General features: G+C 45.3%; 1 protein-coding gene across 4 annotated transcripts in view; it reads left to right on the top strand.

Annotated features, from left to right (window-relative positions):
- Positions 1 to 24,126, top strand: part of LOC130453592 (forkhead-associated domain-containing protein 1-like) — a 63,580-nt gene extending 39,454 nt beyond the window's left edge. For 3 of the 4 annotated variants that reach the window (XM_056825267.1, XM_056825268.1, XM_056825265.1), the window contains 2 exons: positions 20,109 to 20,334; positions 23,833 to 24,126. In XM_056825267.1, coding sequence (XP_056681245.1) covers positions 20,109 to 20,334; positions 23,833 to 24,119 — 513 coding nt within the window. In that variant the 3' untranslated portion in view covers positions 24,120 to 24,126. Of the gene's footprint in view, positions 1 to 20,108 lie in introns of all 4 variants that reach the window. The other variant, XM_056825269.1, reaches the window with a different exon arrangement.
- The last annotated feature ends 3,725 nt before the right edge of the window (positions 24,127 to 27,851 follow it).

Here is a 27,851-nt window from a genome sequence, read left to right as displayed (position 1 = left end):
CATAGACGTTGATCTTTGCCCATAGAGGGAGTTTCCTCACTGGGAGGCTGTCACCAAGCGTGGCAAGCACTGGGCTAAGTGCCGGAGGCATTTGAGACCCCAATAATGGCCAGTAGCAAACGGCAACAACCGTGTATTTCTTGCTCCTGACATTCTCTGTCAGTTTCTACTTTACTTGCTTTCCCCCCTTAAAACCCTTCCCTTCTGGGCTAGCTCAACTGGCTAGAACTGACCATTCTTCTGCCTTGAAACTGATCCGTAGTATTGATTCTAAGCCGGAAAGGAAGGGCTTCTTTCTTTGTTTTAGACCCCTGCCTTCTGTCTTAGAATCAAAGTATTGATTCCAGAATGAACGAGTAAGAAAGGCTGGGCAGTTGAGGTGAAGTGACTTGCCCAAGGTCACTGTAAGAACTGGAAAAATATTTCTACCCAGATATGTATTTTATAAAGTTTATTAGGAAGGATAGACAATCATTCCTAAGTAACCTGACCATGTGATCCCTAGCCTGCCAATCTCTTTCCTCTTTTCCCCCTCCCTTGCCTGCTCTATTCCTGACTTCTTCCTTCTTCCTTCTTCCTTTTCTTCTCGATTCTCCCCCCAATTCTCTCTCGATTCTCCCCCAAAGAAGCCCAAAACCTTGGAATGTTTGATGGACAGATCAAGCTACTGAGGAGAGGGGAGAGGGAAAGATCTTCCTTTACATATCCCATAGCTAAGAAGTGTCTGAGGCTAGATTTGAACCCAGCACCTCCCAACTCCACTGAGCCACCTAGCTCCCCCTTCTGCTCTTCTTGTTAAAGAATGAAGCATTTCCTGTAAAATGCCACTTTCAGGGAAACTGTAGTTTGGGCCCATCTCAAGAACCCAAAGGGAAGCATCTGCATTTTCTCCCCAACAGATATTTCTCAAACAGAAACTTTTTTTTTAAAGACAAAGTGATGGACACGTTCTCTGTTTGGGGGTGACGTGAGGGGGAGGGAGAGTTTAGGCGAGCCAGATATTTTCTGCAAATGTGGTTACAGACAAGGAAGCAGAGAATTGCAGACTTACAAGAAAAATTGGCAGGAATTTTTGCATTGGTCAAACCGCTCCCTAAGCAGGAATTTCCCCTTTGATGCCCCCCAGTTGCAGGGCGGGAGAGGGGGATTCCTAATCTAACTTGTTGCTGCTGCTGCTTCCTGTACAATATTGTGATCCCCTGTCCATTGAAACTATGTCAGACTCTAGAGCTGAAGCTGAAATACTGTGGCCATGTAGTGAGGAGTCGGGACTCCCTGGAAAAGCCCCTGATGACGGGGTGGCAGAGAATGAGATGGATAGGCTGTAGAGATTAAAATGAATATCCAATACTCCAAGTATTATATTTAATAATATTTACTAAATATTTAACTTGAAGCGAAGAGAAAAGTAAAGCTAGGAAAACTGGAGAGAGCTTCCCCTGCCTCCACATGGATCCAGCGAGAGCCATGAGGCAGTCATGAAAGGAAGCAACAAATGTGAGCTTGGGCAGACTTTGGGAGATAATGGCGGATAGAAGGGCCTGGCACGCCATCCCATGGGCTCACAAGGAGTTGGACATGAATGAATAACTGAACAACCGGATGTGACATTTATCATTTTCCTAATCGCCCTCCTCAGACAGCTAGGTGGCAGAGTGCATATAAAGTATCAAGACTGGAGTCAAAAAGACGCATCTCACCTACTTGTTAGCTGTGTGACCCTGGGCAAGTCACTTAGCCCTGTTTGCCTCAGTTTCCTGATCTGTAGAATGAGCTGGAGAAGGAAATGGCCAACCACTCCAATGTCTCTGCCCAGAAAACCCCAAATGGGATTACAAAGAGTTGGACAGTTGAAAACAAGTGAATAACAATAGACCTCCAGTAAGCCCTCCTCAAGCAGCCGGCTGTGCTTTGAGAAAGCAATTTCTCCACCCAAAAGCCCTCTAAACCTACTTCTAGGTCTATCCTCAGGGGCCAAGAAGAGCAAATCTAACCCTATAGCAGTCCTTCAGATACTTGACATCAACTATTCTCTGTCCCTCGCCAATGCCTTCCGCTGTTAGCTACTCCTTCTAGTTTTGTGTCATCTTCAACCTTGATGAACATATTACTCCATCTTCAAAACCTCACCATCTTATTGGCTATCCCATGCCCCTGCCTTCTCTTCCCCAAGGGAAATAACCACAGTTCCTTCAACCAGGATTCTCGTGACATGATCCCCAGTCCCTGACTCCATCTTGGTCACCCCCCTTGGATAGACTCCAGCTTATCAATGTCCATTCTATGGGGCAACTGGGTGGCCAGAGATGGGAGGTCCTGGTTTCAAATCTGGTCTCAGACACTTCCTAGCTGTGTGACCCTGGGCAAGTCACTTAACCCCCATTGTCCAGCCCTGACCTCTCTTCTGCCTTGGAACTTGTACATAGTATTAGGAGATAAGGATTTTATTTTATTTCTTTAAAACCCCTACCTTCATTCTTAGAATCAATACTGTGTATTGGTTCTAAGGCAGAAGTTTTATTTTATTTTTTTTAATTTTTAATTAATTAATTTAATTAATTAATTACATTTTATTTAATTTTTTGTTATTTTATTTAAAAAATAAAATAGAGCAAAATAAAATGTGGGTATCCACAGCTCTACAACTGATACTGAATCTTCCTCTGGGTACAAACTCTCCCAAGCCATCCCTCCCCGTCAAGTGGAAAGGGAACCTTTGCAAGCAGATTTGCATGAATGAGAAAACATTCCCTCTGCCTCCTCCCCCCCTCCCCCCCAGCATTTGTTTGGCAAAAACCTTCTGACAGTCAGAATGGCAGAGAGGAGAACCCAGGGATACGGAATCTCTCCTCCTTTGCTAGCCTGGAAACAGCCGCTCTGTCCTTCCTCCCATCAGACCTGGGAGCCCTAAGAAATGATGTTTGGCATAACAGGCAGGCTGTAAAGTCGGGATTGTTGTTTTTAAAATGCGTTGTGAATATCCTGAGAAGGGGCAAATTTTATTAGCAGTTGCTGGCCTACCTTTAGGAGGCCCTTGAGTGTCAACGTAACGATTATACAGATATATGAATCACATTCCTCTCTTAAAAAGAAATGGCGACTAGAAATAGGGAGGCAACAAAAGGAAGAGGTAGAGGAGCTGTTCCGTAAATGGGATCATCAGTCCATGGCGACCAATTCTCTATTGGTCAGTCAACAAGTTAAGAAGTGTTTATAAGTGCCTACTGTGTGCCACAGAAGCAAATAGAGAGGCGGTTCCTGGCCCTAAGGAACTTACATTCTTTTTTTTTTTAAACCCTTCCCTTCCCTCTTAGAATCAATACTATGTATTGGTTCTGAGGCAGAACAGTGGTAAAGACTAGGCAATGGGGGTCAAGTGACATGCCCAGGGTCACACAAGAGGTAGGGATTTTATTTTTAAACCCTTACCTTTCATCTTAGGATCAATACTGTGTTCTAAGGAAGAAGAGTGGTAAGGGCTAGGCAATGGAGGTCAAGTGACTTGCTCAGGGTCACACAGCTAGGAAGTATCTGAGGTCAAATTTGATCCCAGGACCACCTGTCTCTGGGCCTGAAGGAGCTTACATTCTAATAGAAAAGGAACAAGTATTTATTATATGCCTATTATGTGCCAGATAGACTCTGTGCCAGGAACTGGGGATAAAACATAAGCAAGTAGAAGTACCTTGCTCTCAAGGGACTAACATTCTAAGAAGAAAGGAACAAATGTTTTTTACAAGCCCACTTTGTGACAGCCCCCATGCTAAGTGCCTTATAAATAGTATCTGGTTGTTAAAAAGAAGAAGCCTGGGCAAAGCCGAGGTCAGCAGACATGCCCATTGGGTCTGAGACCCTGCGCCTTACAGACATTTAGATCAGAAATGAAAGGTCGGGACAAAAGTGCTGGGGTTTGGCAGGACCCTGCTGGCAGGGCTGCCCCCAGATGGGTCTTTTCTCCTTCCCCTCCCTCAAGGGCCACAAAAACGTCCGAATGGAACTGAAGCCACAGAGTAACGTCACAGCCTTGAGAGTGTGGGGCAATGGAAAGGGCAAAAACTATTCTTTCCAAGGAATGAACATCATTTGTATTACTAACACTCCCCACTTTCTCTGATTATTGTGCCTCATACAGTGATTCAGCTACTAACTGGGTCTCTAAATCGCGCAGTTACCACTTCACCCATGTTATAACCAGAGAAATGATTAGAAACCACTAAATCAAATTTCTTCTTAGAAGGAAGGAAGACTATGCAAGGGGGGGAGCTGAAAAGCGGGGCGAGAGGAGGAGCTGCGGGGAATATGGTATAGGGTGTCAAAGTCCAAAGAGGCAGAAGCAGTGCTGGCAAAGGGGAGAAAGATGGTGCTGTTGGCACTGGCACAAAATGAGACTGCGATAGGGGCTGGATCCAATCACAGGCACCGAATTTCAGAATTGGAAGGGATCCTCACAGCCTAGAAAAATCCCCTCCTTCATAACATACTCATTGAGGCTCATCTAGCATTTTCTCAAAAGCTTTCAGCAAAGGGGATCCATCCCATCTCAAGGCAACCCCTTCCCCTTTTGGCCAGCTTTTGTTTCTAGAAAGTTCTTCTCAAGATCAAGTCCAATTCGGTCTCTTTGTGACTTCTTCCTTCTTTTCTGTTTCTGCTTTCTGGGACTATACACAATCAGCCTAGTCCTTTTTCCACCTATGTAAGTACGAGCCGTTTTTATTAATCTCAGTGGGGATGGTGGGGCGTCCAGGGAAGACTGGCCCCTCTGGTTTGTGGGATGGCTGAACCCTTCTCAGGGCTGCTCATCCACCTTCAGTGTCTACCTTCACCCGATTCTCACCTGTGGTTCCAAGAAGGTATAGCATGCACAGCAGCCACATCCCAACACAACCAGCTTGGCAGAGGGGCTAAATCGGGCTGAGGGTAACTGATAAGTTTCAAAGCTTGTGAGTTACCCCAAGCATGTGAAGGCTTCCTCTAGTGTAATGGGCGGATGAGAACAATTTGTTCCAACGGCCATGAAACTGACCATGGAGTGCTTAGAGCAAGGTCAGACCTGGAAGGTGCCAAGGTCATCCACTGCATCCTTAGTCCTCTTGGCCTTTGACTTGCCACCAGACTTCAATGACTCTGGAAGAGAGCTGGAAGTGGATGACTTTGTGGAATTCTGCTTCACTGATAACCAATTCACAAACGAGTCAAAAAACCAACCCAGGATGTCACTGGCCCTCTTGGAAAATGATTGAACAACAAGAATTGTCATTAGTGCTTGTAATAGTCAAAAGACCTTTGTATGACATGGACCTTTCACCATCCTGGTTACCTGTCTCTAAAGATGCTCTAGCTCAACAATCAGTGGCCTTTCTTTGCTGTGGTACCCAGAACTAACTAAACCCAGAGTTGTAGATAAGGTGTAAGAAGGGCAGAGGACAAAGGGACTCTCACTTTCTACTTCCTGAAAGCTGAGACTCTTTTATTTAAAAAAAAATCCTTATTTTCAGTCTTTGAATTGATAACTAAGTATTGGTTCTAAGGCAGAAGAGCAGTAAAGGCTAGACAATTGAAGTTAAGTGACTTGCTCAGGGTCACACAGTTAAGAAGGTTATATTTGAACCTAGGACCTCCTAACTCCAGGCTCTGCTCTCTATCAGGAAGCCACCTACAGGGCAGCTGGGTGGCTCAGTGGATTTTGAGAATCCTAGAGATGGGATGTCCTAGGTTCAAATTTGACCTCAGACACTTCCCAGTTGTGTGACCCTGGGCAAGTCACTTGACCCCCATTGCCTAGCCCTTACCAATTTTTTTCTGCCTTGGAACCAATACACAGTATTGATTCCAAGACAGAAGGTAAAAGTTAAAAAAAAAAAAAGGAGAAGCCACCTAGCTGAGACTTTTTTTTATTATGCAAAATACACTTCCATATTGGTCATTGTTGTAAGAGCAACCAAAACCAAAACCCCCCAAATTAAAATCGTAAATACACTGAAGTGAAAGATAGTCTGCTTTGTTCAGCATTCATCCAACTCCAACAGTTCTTTCTCTGGAGGTGGATAGCATTCCCCATCATAAGTCTTTCAGGTGGTCCCAGATCAATAGACTGCTGAAAATAGTCAAGTTTTCATAGTAGTACAATATTGCTGTTACGGTGTACAATGTCCTACTGATTCTGCTTATTTCACTCCGCATCAGTTCATGCAGCTCTTTCCAGCTTGTTCTGAAATCATCTTGCTTATCATTTCTTATAGCACAATAGTGTTCAATCACCATCACATACCACATTTTGTTCAACCACTCCCCAATTGATAGACATCCCTTCAATTTCCAATTCTTTGCCACCACAAAAAGAGCAACTATAAATCTTTTTGTACACATAGGTCCTTTCCCCTTTTTAATGATCTCTTTGGGATACAAACCCTTGGTGGTATTATAGGATCAAAGGGTATGCACAGTTTTATAGCCCTTTGGATATAGTTCCAAATTACCCTCCAGAATGGTTGGATCAGTTAACAACTCCACCAATAATGCATTAGTGTCTCAATTTTGCCACATCCCCTCCAACATTTATCACTTTCCTTGATTGTCACATTGGCCAATCTGATAGGTGTGAGGTGGTACCTTGACTTTATTTTAATTTACATTTCTCTAATCGAGGGATTTAGAACATTTTTTCATGTGATTATTGATTGCTTTGATTTCTTCATCTGAAAATTGCTTGTTCATACCCTTTGACCATTTGACTGAGATTTTCCCAATGCGCCTGAGAACATATGAGGTCTTTGGGCCTCCATATCGCACAGTTGGTTCATCTTCATCTTTTGTGTATGTGTGTAATTTTATTATTTTTCATTTTAACAATAAATCTCCATGTAAGTTTTCTGAAGTTATGTGATCCAAATTGTCTCCCTCCTCTCTTCCCTCCCTGCTCCTGGGACTGGCAAGCAGTTCAGTCTGGGTTATACATGTTATACAAAACATTTTCATATTATTCATTTTTGTAAGAGAATAATCTAATGGAACCAAAACCCCAAAACATATACCCAATGCATTCTTACTCCCACAGTTCCTTGTCGTAAGTCCCTCAGAAGCCTCATTTTCATCTTGAAGTCCAGTAAAACTCCAGATCTTGCTCAGATGGGCTCTGTCTATCCTTTTCTCCCCAACCCTTCTCTTGTACTTGTGAAATGCATTTTTAAATTCATGTGTAAGACCACATTTTTCCCTCTTAAATTTTATCTTAGTAGATCCACTTTATTAAGGCCTTCATGAAATCTTGGCTCTGCCATTCTAGGTTTGCATCATTTGTCATCTATGTCTTCATCCAAAGCACTGATAAAAATAATTTAAAACAGAGAATGGGTGCAGATCCCTAGGGCTCTCCCCTGGAGACCTTTTAAGTAGATGGCTATTTTTGAAAATTTGTCCCATCAATTAGTTCAGAATCAACCTAATTGTTGTTATTCGTTTGGTTTTTAGTCATGACCCCATTTGATATTTTCTTGACAAAGATAATGGAAATATTTGTCATTTCCTTCTCCAGCTCATTTTACAGATGAGGAAACTGAGGCAAACAGGGCAAAGTGACTTGTTCAAGGTCACACAGCTAAGAAGTGTCTGAAACCAGATTTGGACTCAGGAAGATGAGTTTACCTGACTCCAAGCCCAGTACTCTATCCACTGGGCCACCTAGCTGCCTCTATAATTGAATTTACTATCATCTAATTTACATCAATTGATAAATTATGCAACCAATAAACTAAATCAAATGCCTCTGTTCTTGAGAGACAACCAGAGCTTTAGGAGAAAAAAATTATACCTATTTTGGTCTTTTATATTAATAAAATTAAATATAATCAATTCAGCAATTTATATCAAATAAATATGCTATGAGATCAGCGTTTGAAAGTCCTTGGAACAGAATGTCAGAGCTGGAGCACATTAATAATAATAATGGCATTTATATAGTGTTTTAAGGTTTCCAAAGTACTTTATCAATATCATTTCATGTTATCTATATTGTTTGTCTATTTATTTGAAAAACAGAATCTCAGAACTGGGAGATGATCTATCCCAGGGGTTCTCGATGGTTTTTGCGCTCTTTTGGCAGGCCGGGGAAGCCCGTGGACCCCTTCTCAAAATCATATTTTTGCATACTTGTAGGAAATGCTACATTTCAAATGAAGGTCAAGGCAGTATTTTTTTCCCTCTCCAACTTCATGGGATCTAGCCCTGGAACCCTAGTTCAAGAATGCCCAGTCTAGGCTCATTGTTTCTCTCTAACTTAAGAGAAAACCGAGGAGGGGGGTCCCAAAGGAGATCAAGATTGTACAGAGCCAGGGCTAGGGGCTGCTGGGTCTCCTGACTCCCAGGCTAGTGTCCAATGCAGTAACCTCTCCTTTTTCTTTTCCTCGTGACCCGAACTGGGCTATCAAGTCAAAGTTCCAGATGGAACATGGGGACAAGAATTGACCCAATTAGCAGGATGCCCTTTTCAAACCCTGATTTGCTGGCCTGTCTCCTTTCCCCAGAAGCACTCAGCCCCTTATTTTCTCTAGAGGGCAGTGTGGCTGCAGTGCTCAGGGAGGGGGTGCCAGCATCAGCATCAGAGAAGGCCACGGCTCTTTCTGACCTCCTCTCAATTATATATGCCAGGAAGGTTGGAGGAAGCCAGGACGGAATCTTCACAGATGGTCAGTAACCGTTAGGCGTGCTCTGACTTTCAGCCTTTACCACTCTGTGGCCAGAGCTGCTTGACTAGAGTTGGTGGCACAGATCTTGGGCACCCAGAATTAACCAACTCACCTCTCTGCTTGCTCTGGGCTAACAGGCCCTAAACCACAGTGAAATGACAGCAAAGGAAATGAGGAATGAAAAAGAGATGGTCTGGATATCGATTGAGCTGAATCATCCAATATGGATTCCTTCTCTTTCTCTTCTTCCTCCCTTCTTCCTTCCCCTTCATCATACTCTCCCCCTGCCTCCACTTTCCCTCTCTTCTGTCTTCCTCTCTTCCCTTCTCTCATTCCTCTCCTCTCTTGCTGCCCTATTCTCTCCTCTCTCCCCATCACCTTCTTTCTCTTCCCCTTCTTCCTCCCCATGTTCTTCCTGCTCCTTCCATTTCTTCCTTCTTTCTCCCCTCCTTCATTCCTCTACTATCACCCTCCTTTCTTCTCTCTCCCCATCGCCTTTTTTATCTTACCCCTTCTACATATTCCTTCCCTCCCTCTACTTCCCTTTCTCCTTCCTCTCCTCCTTCTCCATCTCAATACTCTCCTACCATTCTCTTTTCTCTCCCATCACCTTCTTTCTCTTCCCCTTCTTCCTCCCCACATTCTTCCTGCTCCTTCCATTTCTTCCTTCCTTCTCCCCTCCCTCATTCCTCTACTATCACCCTCCTTTCTTCTCTCTTCCCATCACCTTTTTTCTCTTCCCCTTCTACATACTCCTTCCCTCCCTCTTCTTCCCTTTCTCCTTCCTCTCCTTCTCTATCTCAATACTCTCCTGCCACTCTCTTCTCTCTCCCCATCACTTTCTTTCTCTTCCCCTTCTTCCTCCCCACATTCTTCCTGCTCCTTCCATTTCTTCCTTCCTTCTCCCCTCCCTCATTCCTCTACTATCACCCTCCTTTCTTCTCTCTCCCCATCACATTCTTTCTCTTCCCCTTCTTCCTCCCCACATTCTTCCTGCTCCTTCCATTTCTTCCTTCCTTCTCCCCTCCCTCATTCCTCTATCACCCTCCTTTCTTCTCTCTTCCCATCACCTTTTTTCTCTTTCCCCTTCTACATACTCCTTCCCTCCCTCTACTTCCCTTTCTCCTTCCTCTCCTCCTCCTCTTCTATCTCAATACTCTCTCTCTTCTCTCTCCCCCCATCACTCTCCTTCTCTGCCTCTTTTCTCCCTTCTGTCCCACTCCTCACCTGATTCTGTAACCTAGATATTGGCTGCCCCCAGAACCACTTGTGTTTATTATCCCTATATTCTAGAATCTGGGACTCAGTGAAAGAAGATGGTTTATTGCTAGCAAGTGTCAGAGCCAGGCTTGGAACCCAGGTCTCCTGACGAGAGTATAACTATTTTCAAGAATGTGAATGGCCGTCGTGGGGAAAAGGGATCAGATTTGTTCTGCTGGGATCTGAATGACATTGTTGTTGTTGTTGTTGTTATTCAGTCATTTTCAGTCATGTCATACTCTTTGTGACCCTGTTCAGAGTTTTCTTGGCAGAGATACTGGAGAGCTTATTTCCTTTTCTAGCTTATTTGACAGAGGAGAAAATTGAGGCAATAGGGTTAAGTGACTTGTCCAGGGTCATATAGCTAGGAAATGTCTGAGGTCAGATTTGAACTGTGCCCCCTAGCAGCCCCATGGAGGACATAACCAGGAGCATTTGCTGGAAGCCAGGAAGAGTCAAATGGAGACTCGATGGTAGAAGAACTTCCTAGTTATCAGAGCTGTCCCAAAGGAGCAGGAATGAGCTGCCTCTGGAGGTAGTGAGTGTCCATCCCTAGAAGCCTTTTTGGCTTAATTTTGAACCACCACTTACCAGCTGTGTTGCAAAGGGGCTTCTCCTTCAGGCACAGACTGAATGAGATGGTCTCTTCCAACTATGATTCCCTGATTCTTACCCTCTGACTCCCAATTCAATGCTCTCTGTCATACTTGGGACAGATAGGTGGAGCCGTAATGCACAGACCTCTGAGTTTAGAGTCAACGAGATCTGAGTTCAAATCCAACCTTAGATACTTACTAGCTGTGTGACCTTAGGCAAGTCATTTAATCTCTGCTTCAGTTTCCTCAGCTGTTAAGAGGAGATAAAAGTAAAAGCACCTATCTCCCAAGGTTGTTGTAAGAATCAAATAAGGTAATAATTGTCAAGTGCTTAGCACTGTGCTTGACAGATAATAAATGCTATAAAAATGTTTGCTATTTTGATTATTATTACTTCACACTCCCTCTTGTTCCCTTGGGCCCTTGGTTATTCCCTTTCTACCTTCCCCGGAACCTTACTACCTCGATCATTATTTAATCCTCCTTTCTGTAAGAAGCCTTTTCTAATTATGCTTAATGCTGATGCCTTCCCTTGGAAATTATCTCCAATTTATCCTAGATATGTCTTGGCAGTACATGGGTATTTGCATGTTGTCTCCCCGATTACAATATGGGACTAGTTTTTGCCTTGTATTTTGTATTCCCTGCACTTAGCATAGTGCCTGGCACATAGTAGGTACAAAATAAATGAATGCCAGCTTGACTATACTCATTTATTATCTCTCCCTTCGAGGAGGGGAAGCAAAATCCTCTGAACAAAAGTGCCCCAGTCAAGCCAAAGAAATCTCATGTTGGCACGTCCAGAAATGTGTTTCTCGTTCTTCATTTTAAATCCATCAGCTCTCTGGTGTGAGGTGGGGAGCAGGCTTCATCTGGTTTATCACTGTAATATTCTAAAGCCTTACAGAGTCAAGCAAACATTCATCTTCTTTTCTTTTAAGCTCTGTCCATCCTGTTTGTGCCATCTTCTTTCTCTCTTTCATTTCACTGTAAGATTTCTAAACATCTCCTCCATACCTTGAGCCTCTCAGTCAGGTAATTAACAAATATTTTAAAATACCTACTATGTGTCATCACTCTGCTGGGCGTAGGAGTTATAAATACAATGAATGAAACAGTCCCTATTCTTAAGAAGCTTATGTCATTAAAGGGGAAACTATAGCATGTTGTAGATTAAATATGAACAGATGAACCCAGGGAAGGGAGGGACTAGTAGGGGAGGAGGAGAAAGTGGTACTGCAGCTGTACTGTGAAGGAAGAAAGGCAATCTAATAGGCAGAGGCAAGGAGAGGGCATTCCAGGGCAAAGGCCAGCAGTGGAATGCCACGTGAAAGGAGAAGGGAGAAGGGCCCTTTGGCTGGTTCCGAGAGCGTGCAAAAGGGAGGCAGGGAATGCTCTGCATGTCTCCTTGCCTGTTGCCCAACTTTAGCTCCCAGCTCTCTTTTCAGTACATCATCATGGCTTCTTACATAGATTCTAGCTTTGGAGTAAGTGAGAGAACCCTGTTCCAGAGCCTGACAAAACTCATAGAGCTCCTGGGCAAATGGTATTCTATATTCTGAAATCTCTTACTTTGGACATCCTGTGTTACAAGACCTCTGCCAGGGCAGACTTTCCGTTCTTTGGTGACTCTTAGTTTTAATATCCTAATTAATATGTTCTGGCTTTATATGTTCTAAGAGCCTTTCCAGTTTTGATAGTCTCTTCTCCCAGGTCCCTCCTAGCTTTAATGTTCTAACAGCCCTCCCAGTTCTGACATCTGGTGTTCTAAGGGCCCTCCCAGCTTTAATTCTAGGATCCTTTCTTGATCTAATGTATTCAGAGGTCCCCTCTAGCTCTAAATTCTCTGGCATCTGACCTGAATTCATTATTATCTTTCTAGGGTTTTGTGAAGATCAAAGGAGATAATGGATGTAAAACATTTTGCAAAACTTTTTTTGGAATTATAAAATGTTAAATATTGTTATTATTACCCCATAACTCTTGTTCAAGGCAGCTAGGTGGCTGCTATGGATGGAGTGCTGAACCTGAAGATACTTCCTTTGCTGTATGACTCTGAGGAAGTAAGTTATCCTCTGTCTGACTCAGTTTCCTGAATTGTAAAATGGGGATAATAATAGTACTGACCTCCCAGGATTGTTGTGAGGTTCAAATGAGACAATATTTATAAAGCCCTTTGAAAACTCCTTAAAGTGCTGTGGGAATGCTATTATTAGATCATGTTTTGAAAATACTATATTTTTTTTAAACCCTTACCTTCCATCATGGAGTCAATACTGTGTATTGACTCCAAGGCAGAAGAGTGGTAAGGGCTAGGCAATGGGGGTCAAGTGACTTGCCCAGGGTCACACAACTGGGAAGTGTCTGAGGTCAAATTTGAACCTAGGACCTCCCATCTCTAGGACTGGCTTTCAATCCACTGAGCTACCCAGCTGCCCCCGAAAATACTATTTAAAAAAAAAAAAAACTTTCCCAGAGAAGAGCCCATCTCTTAATGCAAATCACTATTGGGTTGCTTGGGTTACTGAGATGTAAATGACTTGCCTAAAGTCATACATTCAGTTTATGTCAGAGGCACAACTTGAACTTGTGACTTCCCACCTCCAAGCCTGATTTTCTATTTAGGGGTGTGCTGGCAAATGTTTAACTAGTTCTCCGGGAGAAAAATGTACACTTAACACACTTTCAAGTTCTATCTACATTACTGACATTTTCCCTATGATTTTCTTAAGTCTAGAGATCTACAAAACAATAAATAAATCAAGCCCTGATTTGTAGAGTTTGCTGATTTCTGAAATGTAAATGCTTACCCTGAAAATTTAACCATCAGCTTTCCAGAGCCAAGTGGAGCTAGCTCCAGCCCACTCCTGCTCTCAGTCCACAGTGCCACACTGCCTATATTGAAAATAACACATGAAGTAATAAGTACAAATTCAACTGAGCAAGAGCAAGCGGAGGAGAGAACATTTATTATTCTGTCATAGGCTGCTGAAATAGCTTGTTGTGTTCAATTGTTTTTAACAACCTTTAAATTTTAGGGCTATGAGACAAAACCCAGGCTGCCCCTCCCCAGTCTCTCTTTCAAATTGAGAAAGACAACCTAAGCCATTACAGTCCAAGTGCACTATCGTGTTTCAGTCCCTGTTTGAGAGAGGCTGAAATTGGCTACAATCATTAAGTATGCTCAGCACTGTGGCTGGTGTTGATTAGCATGGAGGGGTTTGATTTCAAGAAAATTCCACACTAATTTCAAGAAAAGGGTCACACAAGGAAAACCACTTCTCAGCAGCCCAGTCTCACTGGGTGGCTGTACAAAGCTTATAGCAGAGGGTTTTCAATCATGTCTGAGTACTCCTGACCCCATTTGAAGTTTTCTTGGCAAAGATGCTGGAGTGCTTTTGCCATGTCCTTCTCCCATTCATTTTACAGATGAGGAAACTGAGGCAAACAGGGTGAAGTAACTTTTGCCCCATTTGAGGTTTTCTTGGCAAAGATACTAGAGTGGTTTTGCCACTTCCTTCTCCCGTTCATTTTATAGGTGAGGAAACTGAGGCAAACAGGGTGAAGTAACTTTTGCCCCATTTGAGGTTTTCTTGGCAAAGATACTAGAGTGGTTTTGCCACTTCCTTCTCCAGTTCATTTTACAGATGAGGAAACTGAGGCAAACAGGGTGAAGTAACTTTTGCCCCATTTGAGGTTTTCTTGGCAAAGATACTAGAGTGGTTTTGCCACTTCCTTCTCCAGTTCATTTTACAGATGAGGAAACTGAGGCAAATAGAGTTCAATGATTTCCCAAGATCACCCAGCTGGGAAGTATCTGAGGTTGGATTGCATCTCAGGATGACGAGTCTTCCTGCCTCAGTACCTGGTGCTCTATGCAGTATGGCACCACCTAGCTGCCATATAGCAAATGGATAGTTGGGAGAATTATAGAGATTTTAGCGTGTGAAAAATTCTTCTTGTACTATATAATAAACACTCCCCCTTTGGTAGAATCAGTAGAATGCTTTTCTTATAACAAGTCTGCCTAGCAAGCTTTGTTAATAACTTGCTTTTTTAGTCACGACCTGTGATTTTACCGATGTGAGAACGTCCTAGTATGGAAATGCATCTTCACAGGCACAGCTCAGGCACTCTTCTGTAACTTAGAGGCTTAGTGAGGCTAAGTGACTTGACTGTGGTCACACAGCTGAGTCAGAAGCAGGACTTGCACAAAGGTCTTGCTAACTCTCACCACCATTTTACATCTGAGGGTGTGGTGTGGGCATGGAGAAATAACCCGACAAAAGTCACGCTCAACTTTTAATCCCCACAACCTGGGTTCAGATGTGGATCTGCTGATTTTCACTTGCTCTGATCATCTCTGCTAGCTGCTGCCCTATATCTAGCTTCTCTTTTGTGGCTTGAGGTGGCACCTCTGACTTTCTTTCCTTTTACACTTTTCTAAACCTGTTGGATTCTGGCTTCCAACCTCATCATCCAATGATTCTTTCCAAAATGACTCACAATCTTTGAATGGCCAGATTGAGTGGTCTCTACTCAATTCTCCCCCTTCTAGATCTTTCTATACTTTTCACACTGTTGAGCATCCTTTTCTCCTAAATGTTCTCTTTTTTCCTGAGTTTTTGTGCCACCTGTGCCATCCTGTTTCTCCTCTTACTTCCCTGATGGTTCCTTCTCCATCTCCTTTGCTGCATCTTTATCCAAGTCATGGCCACTAATGTTTAGTATTCCCAAGGCTCTACCCTTGACCCTACTTTCTTTTTCCTTTATATACTACCTTTCTTGATGATCTCATGGGTTTTTGTGAGTTCCATTTTCATCTCTTTACAGATGATTCCCAAATCTGTTTTTTCCAGTCCTAATCTCTCCTGAATGCCAGTCTCATATCTCTGTTCATGATTGTTCATTTCCATTTGTACATCCAGTAGACATCTCAAAATCAATATGTCTAAAACTTAGGGGCAACTGAGTAGCTCAGTGGAGTGAGAGCCAGGCCTAGAGATGGAAGGTCCTAGGTTCAAATCTGGCCTCAAACACTTCCCAGCTGTGTGACCCTGGACAAGTCACTTGACCCCCATTGTCTAGCCCTTACCACTATTCTGCCTTGGAACCAATATACAGTATTGATTTCAAGACACAATGTAAGGGTTTTTTTTTAAAAAGACATGTCCAAAACACATCTCATTTGCTCTCCAATCTTCCAAACTTCCCTCTTGTTTTGAGGGTGTTATACTAGGATTTTAGGAAGGGAAAACACATTTTTCAGTCTTTATCTTTCCTTGATACAGAGGATACCACCATCCTTCGACCACCTACTTTTACACCATCAGTAGTGTCCTTCAGTCCTCAATCTCATCCATTCCATATATCCAATCAGTTGCCAGATGTTTTCTTCTCTATCTCTGTGTCTTTAACATATGTCCCTTTTTCTCAGCTTATAAAGGTCCTTATCACATATCTCTTAGACTCTTATAATTGGTTGCAATTAGACTCCTAATAGGTCTCCCTGACTCAGGGACACACACACACATACATACACACTGATATATTCTCTGCACAGCTGCCAAAGTGACTTTCCTAAAGTGTAGATTTGGCCATGTTACTCCCTGACTCAAGAAATATCATTGGCTCCCTATCTCCTATAGGATCAAGAACAAACTCATATATGTCATATTAAGCTCATGCAATCTGGTCCCTTCTCTTGCCTTTCCCTGTTGTCAGCTTTGCTCTGTCCTTCCCTTCCCCAGCTCCTAATGCTTTCCCCTCTCAAATACCCTTCTATCTACTTTGTATTTAGCTTATATGAACCCATCAGAATTTAAAATTTAGGTTTTTATGCTAATATGAAAGTTCTAAAGTAATATTGTGATTGCCAATTCAAAAATATTATAGCTTAAGTCAAAATGAGTTTTAGCAACTTTATTTACAAAGAAGTTGAAAGACTGAAAGTAGAAAAATGTAGATAAAGACACAGATTCTAATAAGCCTACCAGCCCTTCTCCTGAGAAGTCAGGCTCAGCCCCAGCAGGACTTCCCCAAGACTCTGTCTCCATGTGGATTTTCCTGGTAATCCTCATCCAAAAGTCTTGGCATTGTCTTCAGCCAAGGTTCCACCAATGCAGCCTCCTCCAAAGCCAAGGCAGGAATCTCTGGAACCAATTTCTCCAAAAGCCAGGAAAGGAAAGCCAGTTACTCCCCACCAAAGCCAACACAGGATCCTGGGGGAAAGTCTCCTCCTCCAGTCTGGCTCACCAATGCAGTGAGAATCAAAGACAGAACTCCAAAGGCAAAGAAGTTCAAAGAAGTTCAAAGAAGAAGATCCTTGGGCAGGAAATTCAGGACTTTTTATAGTCCTTTTCCCACATCACTTCCTGTCCCTTCCCCACTTTACAGGAACCAATTACAGCCTTTCATTTTACCTAGCACTGCCCAGGGGTGGGGCAGTGGCCTCTGCAGTTGTCACTCACTCTAGCAAGTGACTTGTGAACTCTCTTAGTGTCAAGTAGGGTACTTAAGTTCTTGATTTAATTAGCTAAAAATAGGCAAGGGGAGAGTTAATCCTATCTTCACACTAATTATTTATGTGTTGTCTCCCCATTAGAATGTAAACTCCTTGAAGACAGGGGCTCTTTTTGTATTCCTAACTCAGCACAGTTCCTGGTGCATAAGAAGTGCTTTAAAATATTTGTTGATAAGCATATTCTTTGACCCAGTAATGCCACTACTATATCCCAATGAGATTTTTAAAAGGACCTATCCATACAAAAACATTCATAGCAGCTCTTTTTGTGGTGGCAAAGAACTGGAAATTAAAGGGATGCCTATCAGTTAGGGGGATGGCTGAATAAGTTGTGATATCTGATTATGATGAAATGCTATTGTGCTATAAGAAATGACGAGCAGGATGGTTTCAGCAAAACCTGGAAAGACTTAGATGAACAGATGCAATGTGAAGTGAGCAGAACCAGGAGAATATTGTAAATAGTAATAACAGTATTATGTGGTGATCACCTGCGCATGGCTTAGCTATTCCTAGCAATACAATGATCAAAGATGATCCAAAGGTCTTATAATGAAAAAATGCTATCCACCTCCAAAAAAAGAATCAATGGAGTTTGAATGCAGATTGAAATATGGTTGGTTGGTTTGTTTGTTTGTTTTTAAACTTTATTTTTCTCAGGGGGGGTTGGTCTGTTTTCTTTTGAAAAATGCCTAATATGAAAGTATGTTTTGCATGACTGCAATGTATAATCTATGTCAAATTGATTGCCTTCTCAAAGAGGAAGGAAGAGAGGGAGTTGTTGAATTCTTCAGTCATGTCTTATTCGTGACCTCATGGACTATAGCACACCAGACCCTTCTATCCTCCCCATCTTCTGAAGTCTCTCCAAGTTCATGCTTATTGAGTGTTTCCATGACACTCTCTATCCATCTCATCCTCTGACATCCCCTTTTCCTTTTGCCTTCAAACTTTCCCAACATCAGGGTCCATTCCAATGAATCATCTCTTCTCATTATGTAGCCAAAGTATTTAAGTTTCCAGCTTCAGTATTTAACCTTCCAATGAATAATCTGAATTAATTTCTTTACATATTGACTGATTTGCTTTCCTTGCTGTCCAAGGGATTCTCAAACATCTCCAGCATCACAATTTGAAAGGGTCAGTTCAGCAGCACTCAAGCTTTTCTGGTGGTCCAACCCTCACAGCCATATATCATTGGTGGAAAAAACCACAGCTTTGGCTATAGGACCTTTGTTAGCAAGGGGGATCTCTCTGCTTTTTAGCATACTGACCAGATCCGCCATGGCTTTCCTTCAAAGAACTAGCCTTTTTTGTTTGTGTGTTTGTTTTTGGTTTTGATTTCATGGCTGCAGTTGCTGCCTACATTGATCTTTGAACTCACAAATATAAAATCTGACTCTGTTTCCACTTCTTCTCTCTCTATGTGCCAGAAAGCGATGCTACCAGTTGCCATGATCTGGGTGGTTTTTGATAAGTTTTTAGCCAGCTTTTGCACTCTCCTCTTTTCACCCTCATCAAGAGGCTTCTTCATTCTTCTTCACTTTCTGCCATCAGAGAGAGAGAATTTAGAACTCAAAACTTTGAAAAGTGAATGTTAAAAATTATTTTTAAAATAATATTTTAGTAACCCCCAATTACATGGAAAAATAATTTTAACTTTAAAAAGTTTTTGAGTTCCAGATTCTCTCCCTCCTTAAATATTATTTTACATGTAACTGGAAAAAAATAAAATCTAAAAATTAAAAGTATGTTTGTCGACTGGCTTTCTAATCTTTTTTTCATATCCTCTGCACGCTCTATAATCCATCTATATTGGCTGACCCTCCTATCTCTTTCCCTTTGTGTTGGCTGACTTCTCCTTGATGATTATTTTATATCTCCTTTGTTATATTTATATCTCCTTTCTTATATGTACTTATATACATACTTGATATTGCTAAGGTGTCAGTAGGTACAGACTGCTTGAGAGGACAGAGAATCTCAGCACTTAGCCCAGTGGCCATGTACATAGTAAGTGTTCAACGATGCCAAATTCCAACCACTTTCTTTTTTCATTTCATTTCTTTTTCTTCTATTTTTTTAAACCTTTACCTTCTGTTTTAGAAATGATACTAAGTATTGGTTCCAAAGCAGACCAGTAAGAGCTAGACAGTTGGGGTTAAGTGACTTGCCCAGGGTCACACAGCTAGGAAGTGTCTGAGGCCAGTTTTGAACCCACGTCCTCTTGACTCTAGGCCTGGGACTCTATCCCCTGAGCCACTCAGCTGTGCTCTCCCACCCCCACTCCCACTCCCATCCACTTTCCATTGCTTCTTAGATTATGAATTTACACACTACAGGTGCTGTAACTAGGGAACAATGGTAGCAAAGATAAAGCCAACTGGGGCCTGTGGGAGTCCATCATCCTTTGGTGGCCCCATATTAGCAGTGTCCCCTAATTCCCCCCATTTCCAGAACAGAGAAAGTGTCTTACCTGAAGCAAGACAAATAGCTAACATTGGAATTTGGCTCCCAACATCAAAGCGCATCGATCCTTCAAGAAGTGACCCCAGGGAAAGAAGATCTGAAATAAACCAAAAATAAGGGGAAATTGTAGCTCTGGCCACATCCTTAGTTCAGCCCACTGAGATGGGCCACCACTAGCTTTTTCTAGGGGATTAACTACCTGACAAGAATGCCATTTAATAATAACAACAACAAGAATGGCTAACATTTCCATAGTACTTACAATGTGCCAGGGAGTGTGCTAAATACATGACAATTATTATCTCATTTGAGCCTTACAACAACACTGGGAAGTCGGTGCTATCATTATCCCCATTTTACAGAGGAGGAAATAGGCAGCAGAGGTTGTGACTTGCCTAGGGCCAGCACATAAGTGTATGAGGCTTGATTTGAACTCAGGTCTTCTTGTCTCCAGATCCACCACTTTGTCCACTGAGTCACATAGTTGCCTCATAGTATTCTGATATATGACAGATATGAAGAGACCACAGGACATTTCTCTGGTATCTGTAATAACCTTCTCTCTCATCCTTCCCACAGACCCACTATTCACCGGGGCCCAAGGTATTGGACCTAACCCCAGGCCATCACTCTACACAGTTCCCTTTTCTCCATACTCGGCCAATGAGTGCTCAACGAAGCTGGTCCCAAGAACTGATGGAAGGCACGCAACCTCGTCCGCCTCCGGAAAAGAGGCCATTTAGTGCTGGAGGGAGAAGGATGCTGGCTGTTTCTTCAGATCCAGTTAGCAGATCTATTAAACAAGGTATCTGACAGGCTTTTTATATTTTGTATAAAGACATTCACAGTCACTTTTGCTAGTTAATTTATAGAGGGCCACCCCAAAGTCTTAGTGGAGGAGCATGCAGTCATCGAAGGTTATAATTGCACTAAGGCTTTTGGGATCCCCCCTTTATTTGGGAGAGGGAGGTCATAGTGACGGATAGATTGGGGATCAGGTCTTGGATCCAGAGAGGCCTGATCGGTTTCTTGGCCTCCCTCTGACATAGGCACTGGCTGAGTGAACAGGGATATGTGGACACCACCTTTCAGTGCCCCAAATTTATATTTCAACTTTGCATCTTCTAATTGAAACCTAATCCTGATCTCGTTCCACAAGCCCCATCAGCTTTGACATTCTAGACTGAATTCCCTCCAAACCCTAACAATCCATGTTCTCAGTCAATTTTGACAATGTTGGAGGCTATATCCCTGTCCTGGCACTCTGATAAGCTACTTAACTCTCTTCTAATGTGCTTCCCAGGTCTCACATTCCCTGTTCTAAGAGCCTTTCCTAATGCTGACATTTTGGGTTCTAAGATCTCTCCCAGCTTTGACATTCTGTGTCCTAAGATCTCTCCCAGCTTTGACATTCTCTGTTCTAAGGACTCTCCCAGCTCTGACATTCTCTGTTCTAAGTTCCCTCCCAGCTCTGATATTCCCTGTTCTAAGGTCTCTCCCAGCTCTGACATTCTGTGTTCTAAGGTCTTTCCCAGCTCTGACATTCTCTGTTCTGAGGTCTCTCCCAGCTCTGACATTCTCTGTTCTAAGCTCTCTCCCAGCTCTGACATTCTCTGTTCTAAGTTCCCTTTCTGATATTTCCTGTTCTAAGGTCTCTCCCAGCTCTGACATTCTCTGTTCTAAGGCCTCTCCCAGCTCTGACATTCTCTGTTCTAAGGTCCCTCCCAGCTCTGACATTCTCTGTTCTAAGGTCTCTCCCAGATCTGACATTCTCTGTTCTAAGTCTTCTCCTAGCTCTGACATTCTCTGTTCTAAGTCTTCTCCCAGTTCTGACATTCTGCGTTCTAAGATCTCTCCCAGCTTTGACATTCTGTGTCCCAAGAGTTCTCCCAGCTTTGACATTGAGTTCTTTTGTTTGTTTGTTTGTTTTTGTTTTTTCATTTTGAGTTCTAAGGTCCCTCCCAGCTCTGACATTGTAGGTTCTAAGATCTCTCCCAGCTCTAACATGCTGTGTTCTAAGATCTCTCTCTCCCAACTCTGACATTCTGGGTTCTAAGCTCTCTCCCAGCTCTGACATTCTGTGCTCTAAAGACTCTCCCAGCTCTGACATTCTCTATTCTAATGTCTCTCCTAGCCTGATATTCTTTGTTCTAAGGTATCTCCCAGATCTAACATTCTAGGTTCTAAGGTCTCTCCCAGCTCTGACATTCTCTGTTCTAATGTCTTTCCCAGCTCTGACATTCTCTGTTCTAAGATATCTCCCAGATCTGACATTCTATGTTCTAAGGGTTCTTCCCAGCTCTGACATTCCGGGTTCTTTTGTTTATTTGTTTGTTTGTTGTTTTTGTTTTTGTTTTTCATTCTGGGTTCTAAGATCCCTCCCAATTCTGACATTGTGTGTTCTAAGGTCTCTCCCAGCTCTGACATTCTGGGTTCTAAGGGTTGTTCTAGTTCTGACATTCTCCATTCAAAGGGTTCTTCCATCTCTGACATTTTCTGTTCTAAGGTCTCTCCCAGCTCTGACATTCTGTTCTAAGTTTTCTCCCAACTCTAGCATTGTCAGTTTTACCCTTCCAGCTGTAGCATTCTCAGTTCTAAGAGCCCTTTCTAACTGACATTCTGTTTTCTAAGGTTCCTCCCAGGCCTGGCATTCCCTGTGCCTAGGGCCTCTTCCCAGTTGTGATGTTTTCTATTCTAAGGTCCTTTGCAGCCATGACATTCCATGTTCAATAATAAAAGTAAACCCTTTTCTTCCCCTTTTCTTTCCTGGTTATTATGGTGTGGAAGGAAAACCACCTACAATCTGCATTTTAATTAAAATGTCCTTCCAACACATTTTCTTTTTTTTAAAATTTAAATTAATTTATTCAGTCAATTTAGAACATTTTTCCTTGGTTACAAGAATCATATTATCTCCCTCCCTCCCCTCCTCCACCCTTCCCATAACTGAAGCACAATTTCACTGAGTATTACATGTGTCCTTGATCAGAACCTATTTCCATGTTGTTGGTGTTTGCACGAGGATGTTCATTCACAGTCTACATCCCCAACCATATCCCCTCAACCCATGTATTCAAGCAGTTGTTTTTCTTCTGTGTTTGTACTCCCATAGTTTTTCCTTTGGGTGTGGCTAGTGTTCTTTCTCATAAATCCCTCCAAGTTGTTCAGGATCACTGCATTGCAAATAATGGAGAAGTTCATTACATTCAATTGTGCCACAGTGTATCAGTCTCTGTGTACAATGTTCCTTTCACTCTGCATCACTTCCTCGAGGTCATTCCAGTTCACATGGAATCCCTCCAGTTCATTATTCCTTTGAGCCCAATACTATTCCATCACCAACAGATACCACAATTTGTTCAGCCATTCCCCAGTCTTCCAACACATTTTCACTAGTGTGTAAGCATTTTGTTTGGAGACACTCTGCAGCTAGCATTTCCCCTTAAAGATAACTCTTGAACACAAGCAATTTCCATCTCCCATTTGACAGTTATTATGAAACAAAAGATAAAGATAAGAAATTCAGCAGCCAGGAAAATAGCCCAAATTACAGAGTTTTCAGGTAGACTTTCAGTTGAATTATTCACCAGAGGGAGCCACGATCATGTGGATGTCAGCAGGGCTTATGGGAAAGGCATGTTGAAATAGATAGACATGTCCTCTCTTGATCTGGTTCACGATAAACTAAGGAACATATTCTTTCTCTGATTCACAAAAGGACCTTGATCTATGCACTGATTCTGACTTTGGGGTTCAGTCCCTATTTTGAGAAGCACTGGAGACTCAAAGGAGTTTAAGAATACCAGACCAAAAACACTGCTACATTTACCTCTTAATTTTCATAATACCACAGAGATCTTAATGTTGTAGGCTTCCCCACTGATCAGGATGGAGAGAGATGTAGGAGGGACAAAAGGAACAAAGATTGAAATGGCCCTGGAATCTGCCCCAACCAGGAACTGATGAAGGAACAAGTGAGGAAAGGAACAGACTGAAAAAGGAACATGCTGGTCAGAAAGCAAACAAGAACAGAAAGAGCATTATGGGGCATTTTTTATTTGTGATATAGATGATTGACATTGACAGAAATTCCTTTAGAAATTCTTGTATTGGTCCTTGGTTCAAATCTGGCCTCAGACACTTCCTAACTGTGTGACCCTGGGCAAGTCACTTAACCCCCATTGCCTAGCCCTTACCACTCTTCTGCCTTGGAACCAACACACAGTATTTATTCTAAGACAGAAGGTAAGGGGTTTTGGTTTTGTTTTTTGTTTTTTTTTAAAGGTTTTGCATTGTACCCTAGGTCTATTAGATCCTCTCCTTCTGGTGACACCATTCAAGAAAAAACGACAGGAGAGCTGCCATGAAGGGAAGATCAAGGGTATTAAAAATATTCAAAATATTAGAATTAGAAGGATCTTCAGACGTCAACCAATCCTGCCAGTATTGTCTTCAGGAATGTCATCTATGATATTCATTCATTTATTTGTTTGGGGTTTTTTGGTTTTTTTGTTTGTTTTAAACCCTCACCTTCCACCTTGGAGTCAATACTGTGTACTGGCTCCAAGGCAGAAGAGCGGTAAGGGCTAGGCAATGGGGGTCAAGTGACTTGCCCGAGGTCACCCAGCTAGGAAGTGTCTGAGGGGGGGGGGGGGGGGGTGGGGGGGGGGGGGGGGGGGGGGGGGGGGGGGGGGGGGGGGGGGGGGGGGGGGGGGGGGGGGGGGGGGGGGGGGGGGGGGGGGGGGGGGGGGGGGGGGGGGGGGGGGGGGGGGGGGGGGGGGGGGGGGGGGGGGGGGGGGGGGGGGGGGGGGGGGGGGGGGTGGGGGGGGGGGGGGGGGGGGGGGGGGGGGGGGGGGGGGGGGGGGGGGGGGGGGGGGGGGGGGGGGGGGGGGGGGGGGGGGGGGGGGGGGGGGGGGGGGGGGGGGGGGGGGGGGGGGGGGGGGGGGGGGGGGGGGGGGGGGGGGGGGGGGGGGGGGGGGGGGGGGGGGGGGGGGGGGGGGGGGGGGGGGGGGGGGGGGGGGGGGGGGGGGGGGGGGGGGGGGGGGGGGGGGGGGGGGGGGGGGGGGGGGGGGGGGGGGGGGGGGGGGGGGGGGGGGGGGGGGGGGGGGGGGGGGGGGGGGGGGGGGGGGGGGGGGGGGGGGGGGGGGGGGGGGGGGGGGGGGGGGGGGGGGGGGGGGGGGGGGGGGGGGGGGGGTGGGGGGGGGGGGGGGGGGGGGGGGGGGGGGGGGGGGGGGGGGGGGGGGGGGGGGGGGGGGGGGGGGGGGGGGGGGGGGGGGGGGGGGGGGGGGGGGGGGGGGGGGGGGGGGGGGGGGGGGGGGGGGGGGGGGGGGGGGGGGGGGGGGGGGGGGGGGAGGGCCGGGGGGGGGGGGGGGGGGGGGGGGGAGGGGGGGGGGGGGGGGGGGGGGGGGGGGGGGGGGAGGGGGGGGGGGGGGGGGGGGGGGGGGGGGGGGGGCCGGGGGGGGGGGGGGGGGGGGGGGGGGGGGGGGGCCGGGGGGGGGGGGGGGGGGGGGGGGGGGGGGGGGGGGGGGGGGGGGGGGGGGGGGGGGGGGGGGGGGGGGGGGGGGGGGGGGGGGGGGGGGGGGGGGGGGGGGGGGGGGGGGGGGGGGGGGGGGGGGGGGGGGGGGGGGGGGGGGGGGGGGGGGGGGGGGGGGGGGGGGGGGGGGGGGGGGGGGGGGGGGGGGGGGGGGGGGGGGGGGGGGGGGGGGGGGGGGGGGGGGGGGGGGGGGGGGGGGGGGGGGGGGGGGGGGGGGGGGGGGGGGGGGGGGGGGGGGGGGGGGGGGGGGGGGGGGGGGGGGGGGGGGGGGGGGGGGGGGGGGGGGGGGGGGGGGGGGGGGGGGGGGGGGGGGGGGGGGGGGGGGGGGGGGGGGGGGGGGGGGGGGGGGGGGGGGGGGGGGGGGGGGGGGGGGGGGGGGGGGGGGGGGGGGGGGGGGGGGGGGGGGGGGGGGGGGGGGGCGGGGGGGGGGGGGGGGGGGGGGGGGGGGGGGGGGGGGGGGGGGGGGGGGGGGGGGGGGGGGGGGGGGGGGGGGGGGGGGGGGGGGGGGGGGGGGGGGGGGGGGGGGGGGGGGGGGGGGGGGGGGGGGGGGGGGGGGGGGGGGGCTCTCTAGGGATCCACTGAGCCACCCAGCTGCCCCCTCATTCAAGCCCAGAGCATTTGATAAAGATCTCCTCATTAGGGCAGCTTGGTGACTTAGTGGATTAAGAGTTGGACCTAGAGATAGGAAGTCCTGGGTTCAAATTTGCCCTCAGACTCTTCCTAGCTGTGTAACCCTGGTCAAGTCACTTAACCCCAATTGTATCTCCCTTATTGCTCTTCTGCCTTGGAATCAATATTTAGTATCAATTCTAAGATAGTAAGGTTTTTTAATAATGATAATAATAATAGTAATCTTCATTTGGTAGAAAGAATAATTAATCTCTGGGTAGAATTGGCAAGAGAACTTTGTAGAGGGGAGAAACCTTTCTTCCTGGCTTTAAGATCTGGCCTCTGACACTTTTTTGCTGTGTGACCCTGAGCAAGTCACTTAATCGCCATTTCCTAGCCGTTAGCAAGCCCTTAGCCTTAGAACTGATCTTTAGTATTGATTCTAAGACAGAAGGCAAAGGTTTTTAAAAAATAACAAGTCTTTTCACTTGGTGGAAAGAATCATTAGTTACTATTGGTGAGAGAACTTTGTAGAGGGGAGACATTTTTATCTTCCAGCTAGGAGAGATCTGGAGACTAAGTAGACATGTAAAGAATCTTTAGCAAATGACCTAGACCTGAATTTTGGGTTGCATATTCATTCAGCAAGCATTAAGCTTCCTCTGTATGTAGAACACAGTGCTAAGTGCTAGAGGAGGTAGAAAGACTAGACAAGATACATCCCTTTCCTTCAGGGAGTTTGTGGTCTGATGTGGGAGATACTTTGCAGATGGGCAGTGAGTCTGTTTCCATACTTCCAGGAATGAGGAGCTCACCACCATTGCTGGGCAGCTCTAGCCATTAGTCTTCTTTCTTAGATTGTGCCCCAAACTGCTCCCTAGAAATAATCTACCCAATGGCCCCTTTTCTGTTCCCTTTAGAGACATAGAATTAGTCAAATTTCTCTTCCACATCAATTTTTAGGCATCTAGCTTTTCATTCTTCATTATTTGTCTTTTCTTTTTTTTTAACTCTTACCTTCTGTCTTAGAATCAATACTGTTTATTAGTTCCAAAGCAGAAGAGCAGTAAGGGGCTAGGCAATAGGGGTGAAGTGACTTGCCCAGGGTCACCCAGCTAGGGAGTGTCTAAGGCCAGGTTTGAACTCCTGTCTCTCTGCCTCGATTTCTATCCACTGAGCCACCTAGGTGCCCCCATTCTTCATTATTTTACAGATTCCTCAAAGCCATTTCAGGGGTGGTACTCAGTTTAATACAGGAAACTTTTATTAAATGTCTGCTACATGGACGCCTCTGTGCTAGCTGCTGGGGATACAAAGATAAAGTATGGCTCATTTTAATAAATACTGATTAAGTGCCTTCTAAAATGAGAAACAGTCCTCGCCCTTGAGGAGCTTATATTTCATTGACACAGAGTAGAAAAATCCAAGATTACACAATTGCAGAAAATTGGAGTTGGAAGGGATTTCGCTGGTCATCTCATTCATCCACTGTGAGATCCTTCAGGGCAAGAACTGTCTTTTACCCTTTTTTTTTTAACCCCTACCTTCTCCCCTAGTAACAACTCTTAAGAAAGAAGGGCAGGTTTAGGCAAACAGGTTAAGTGACTTGCCCAGGGTCACATATCTAGGAAGTATCTGAAACTAGATCTGAACCCATGACCTCTTGAATCTAGCTTGGCTCTCTAGTAACTGTACCACTTCACCATCTTTTGTACCCTCAGTTTTTAGCAGAGTTCCTGGCAACATAGTAGATGCTTATTTAAATGAATGTTGATTGTCTGATTGCAAGTTATTTCATTTTGGGTGCATCTCATCTGAAGATAGCCAAACCATTTGCCTTCCCTTTCCAATCTTTTTTCTCCAGGCTAAACATAACCCGTTTTTTTAATGATCTTATTTTTAAACCTTTACCTTTTGTCTTAGAATCCATACTAAATATTGGTGTCAAGGCAGAAGAGTGGAAAGGACAAGGCAATTGAGGTTAAGTGACTTGTCCAGGGTCACACAGCTCGGAAGTGTCTGAAACCAGATTTGAACCTTGTTTTCTTGTTTTCAAGCCTAGCACTCTATTCATTGAGCTACCTAGCTGCCCATCAAATGATCTTGATATGAAATAGTCCCATGCTCCTCCCTCAACTCCTTGCTACCACCCCTTCCAGTCTGTCACCTGCCTTCTACTT

Source organism: Monodelphis domestica, chromosome 4, assembly GCF_027887165.1.
Source record: "Monodelphis domestica isolate mMonDom1 chromosome 4, mMonDom1.pri, whole genome shotgun sequence".
NCBI lineage: Eukaryota > Metazoa > Chordata > Mammalia > Didelphimorphia > Didelphidae > Monodelphis > Monodelphis domestica.
This window is presented reverse-complemented; position numbering and strand designations above follow the sequence as displayed.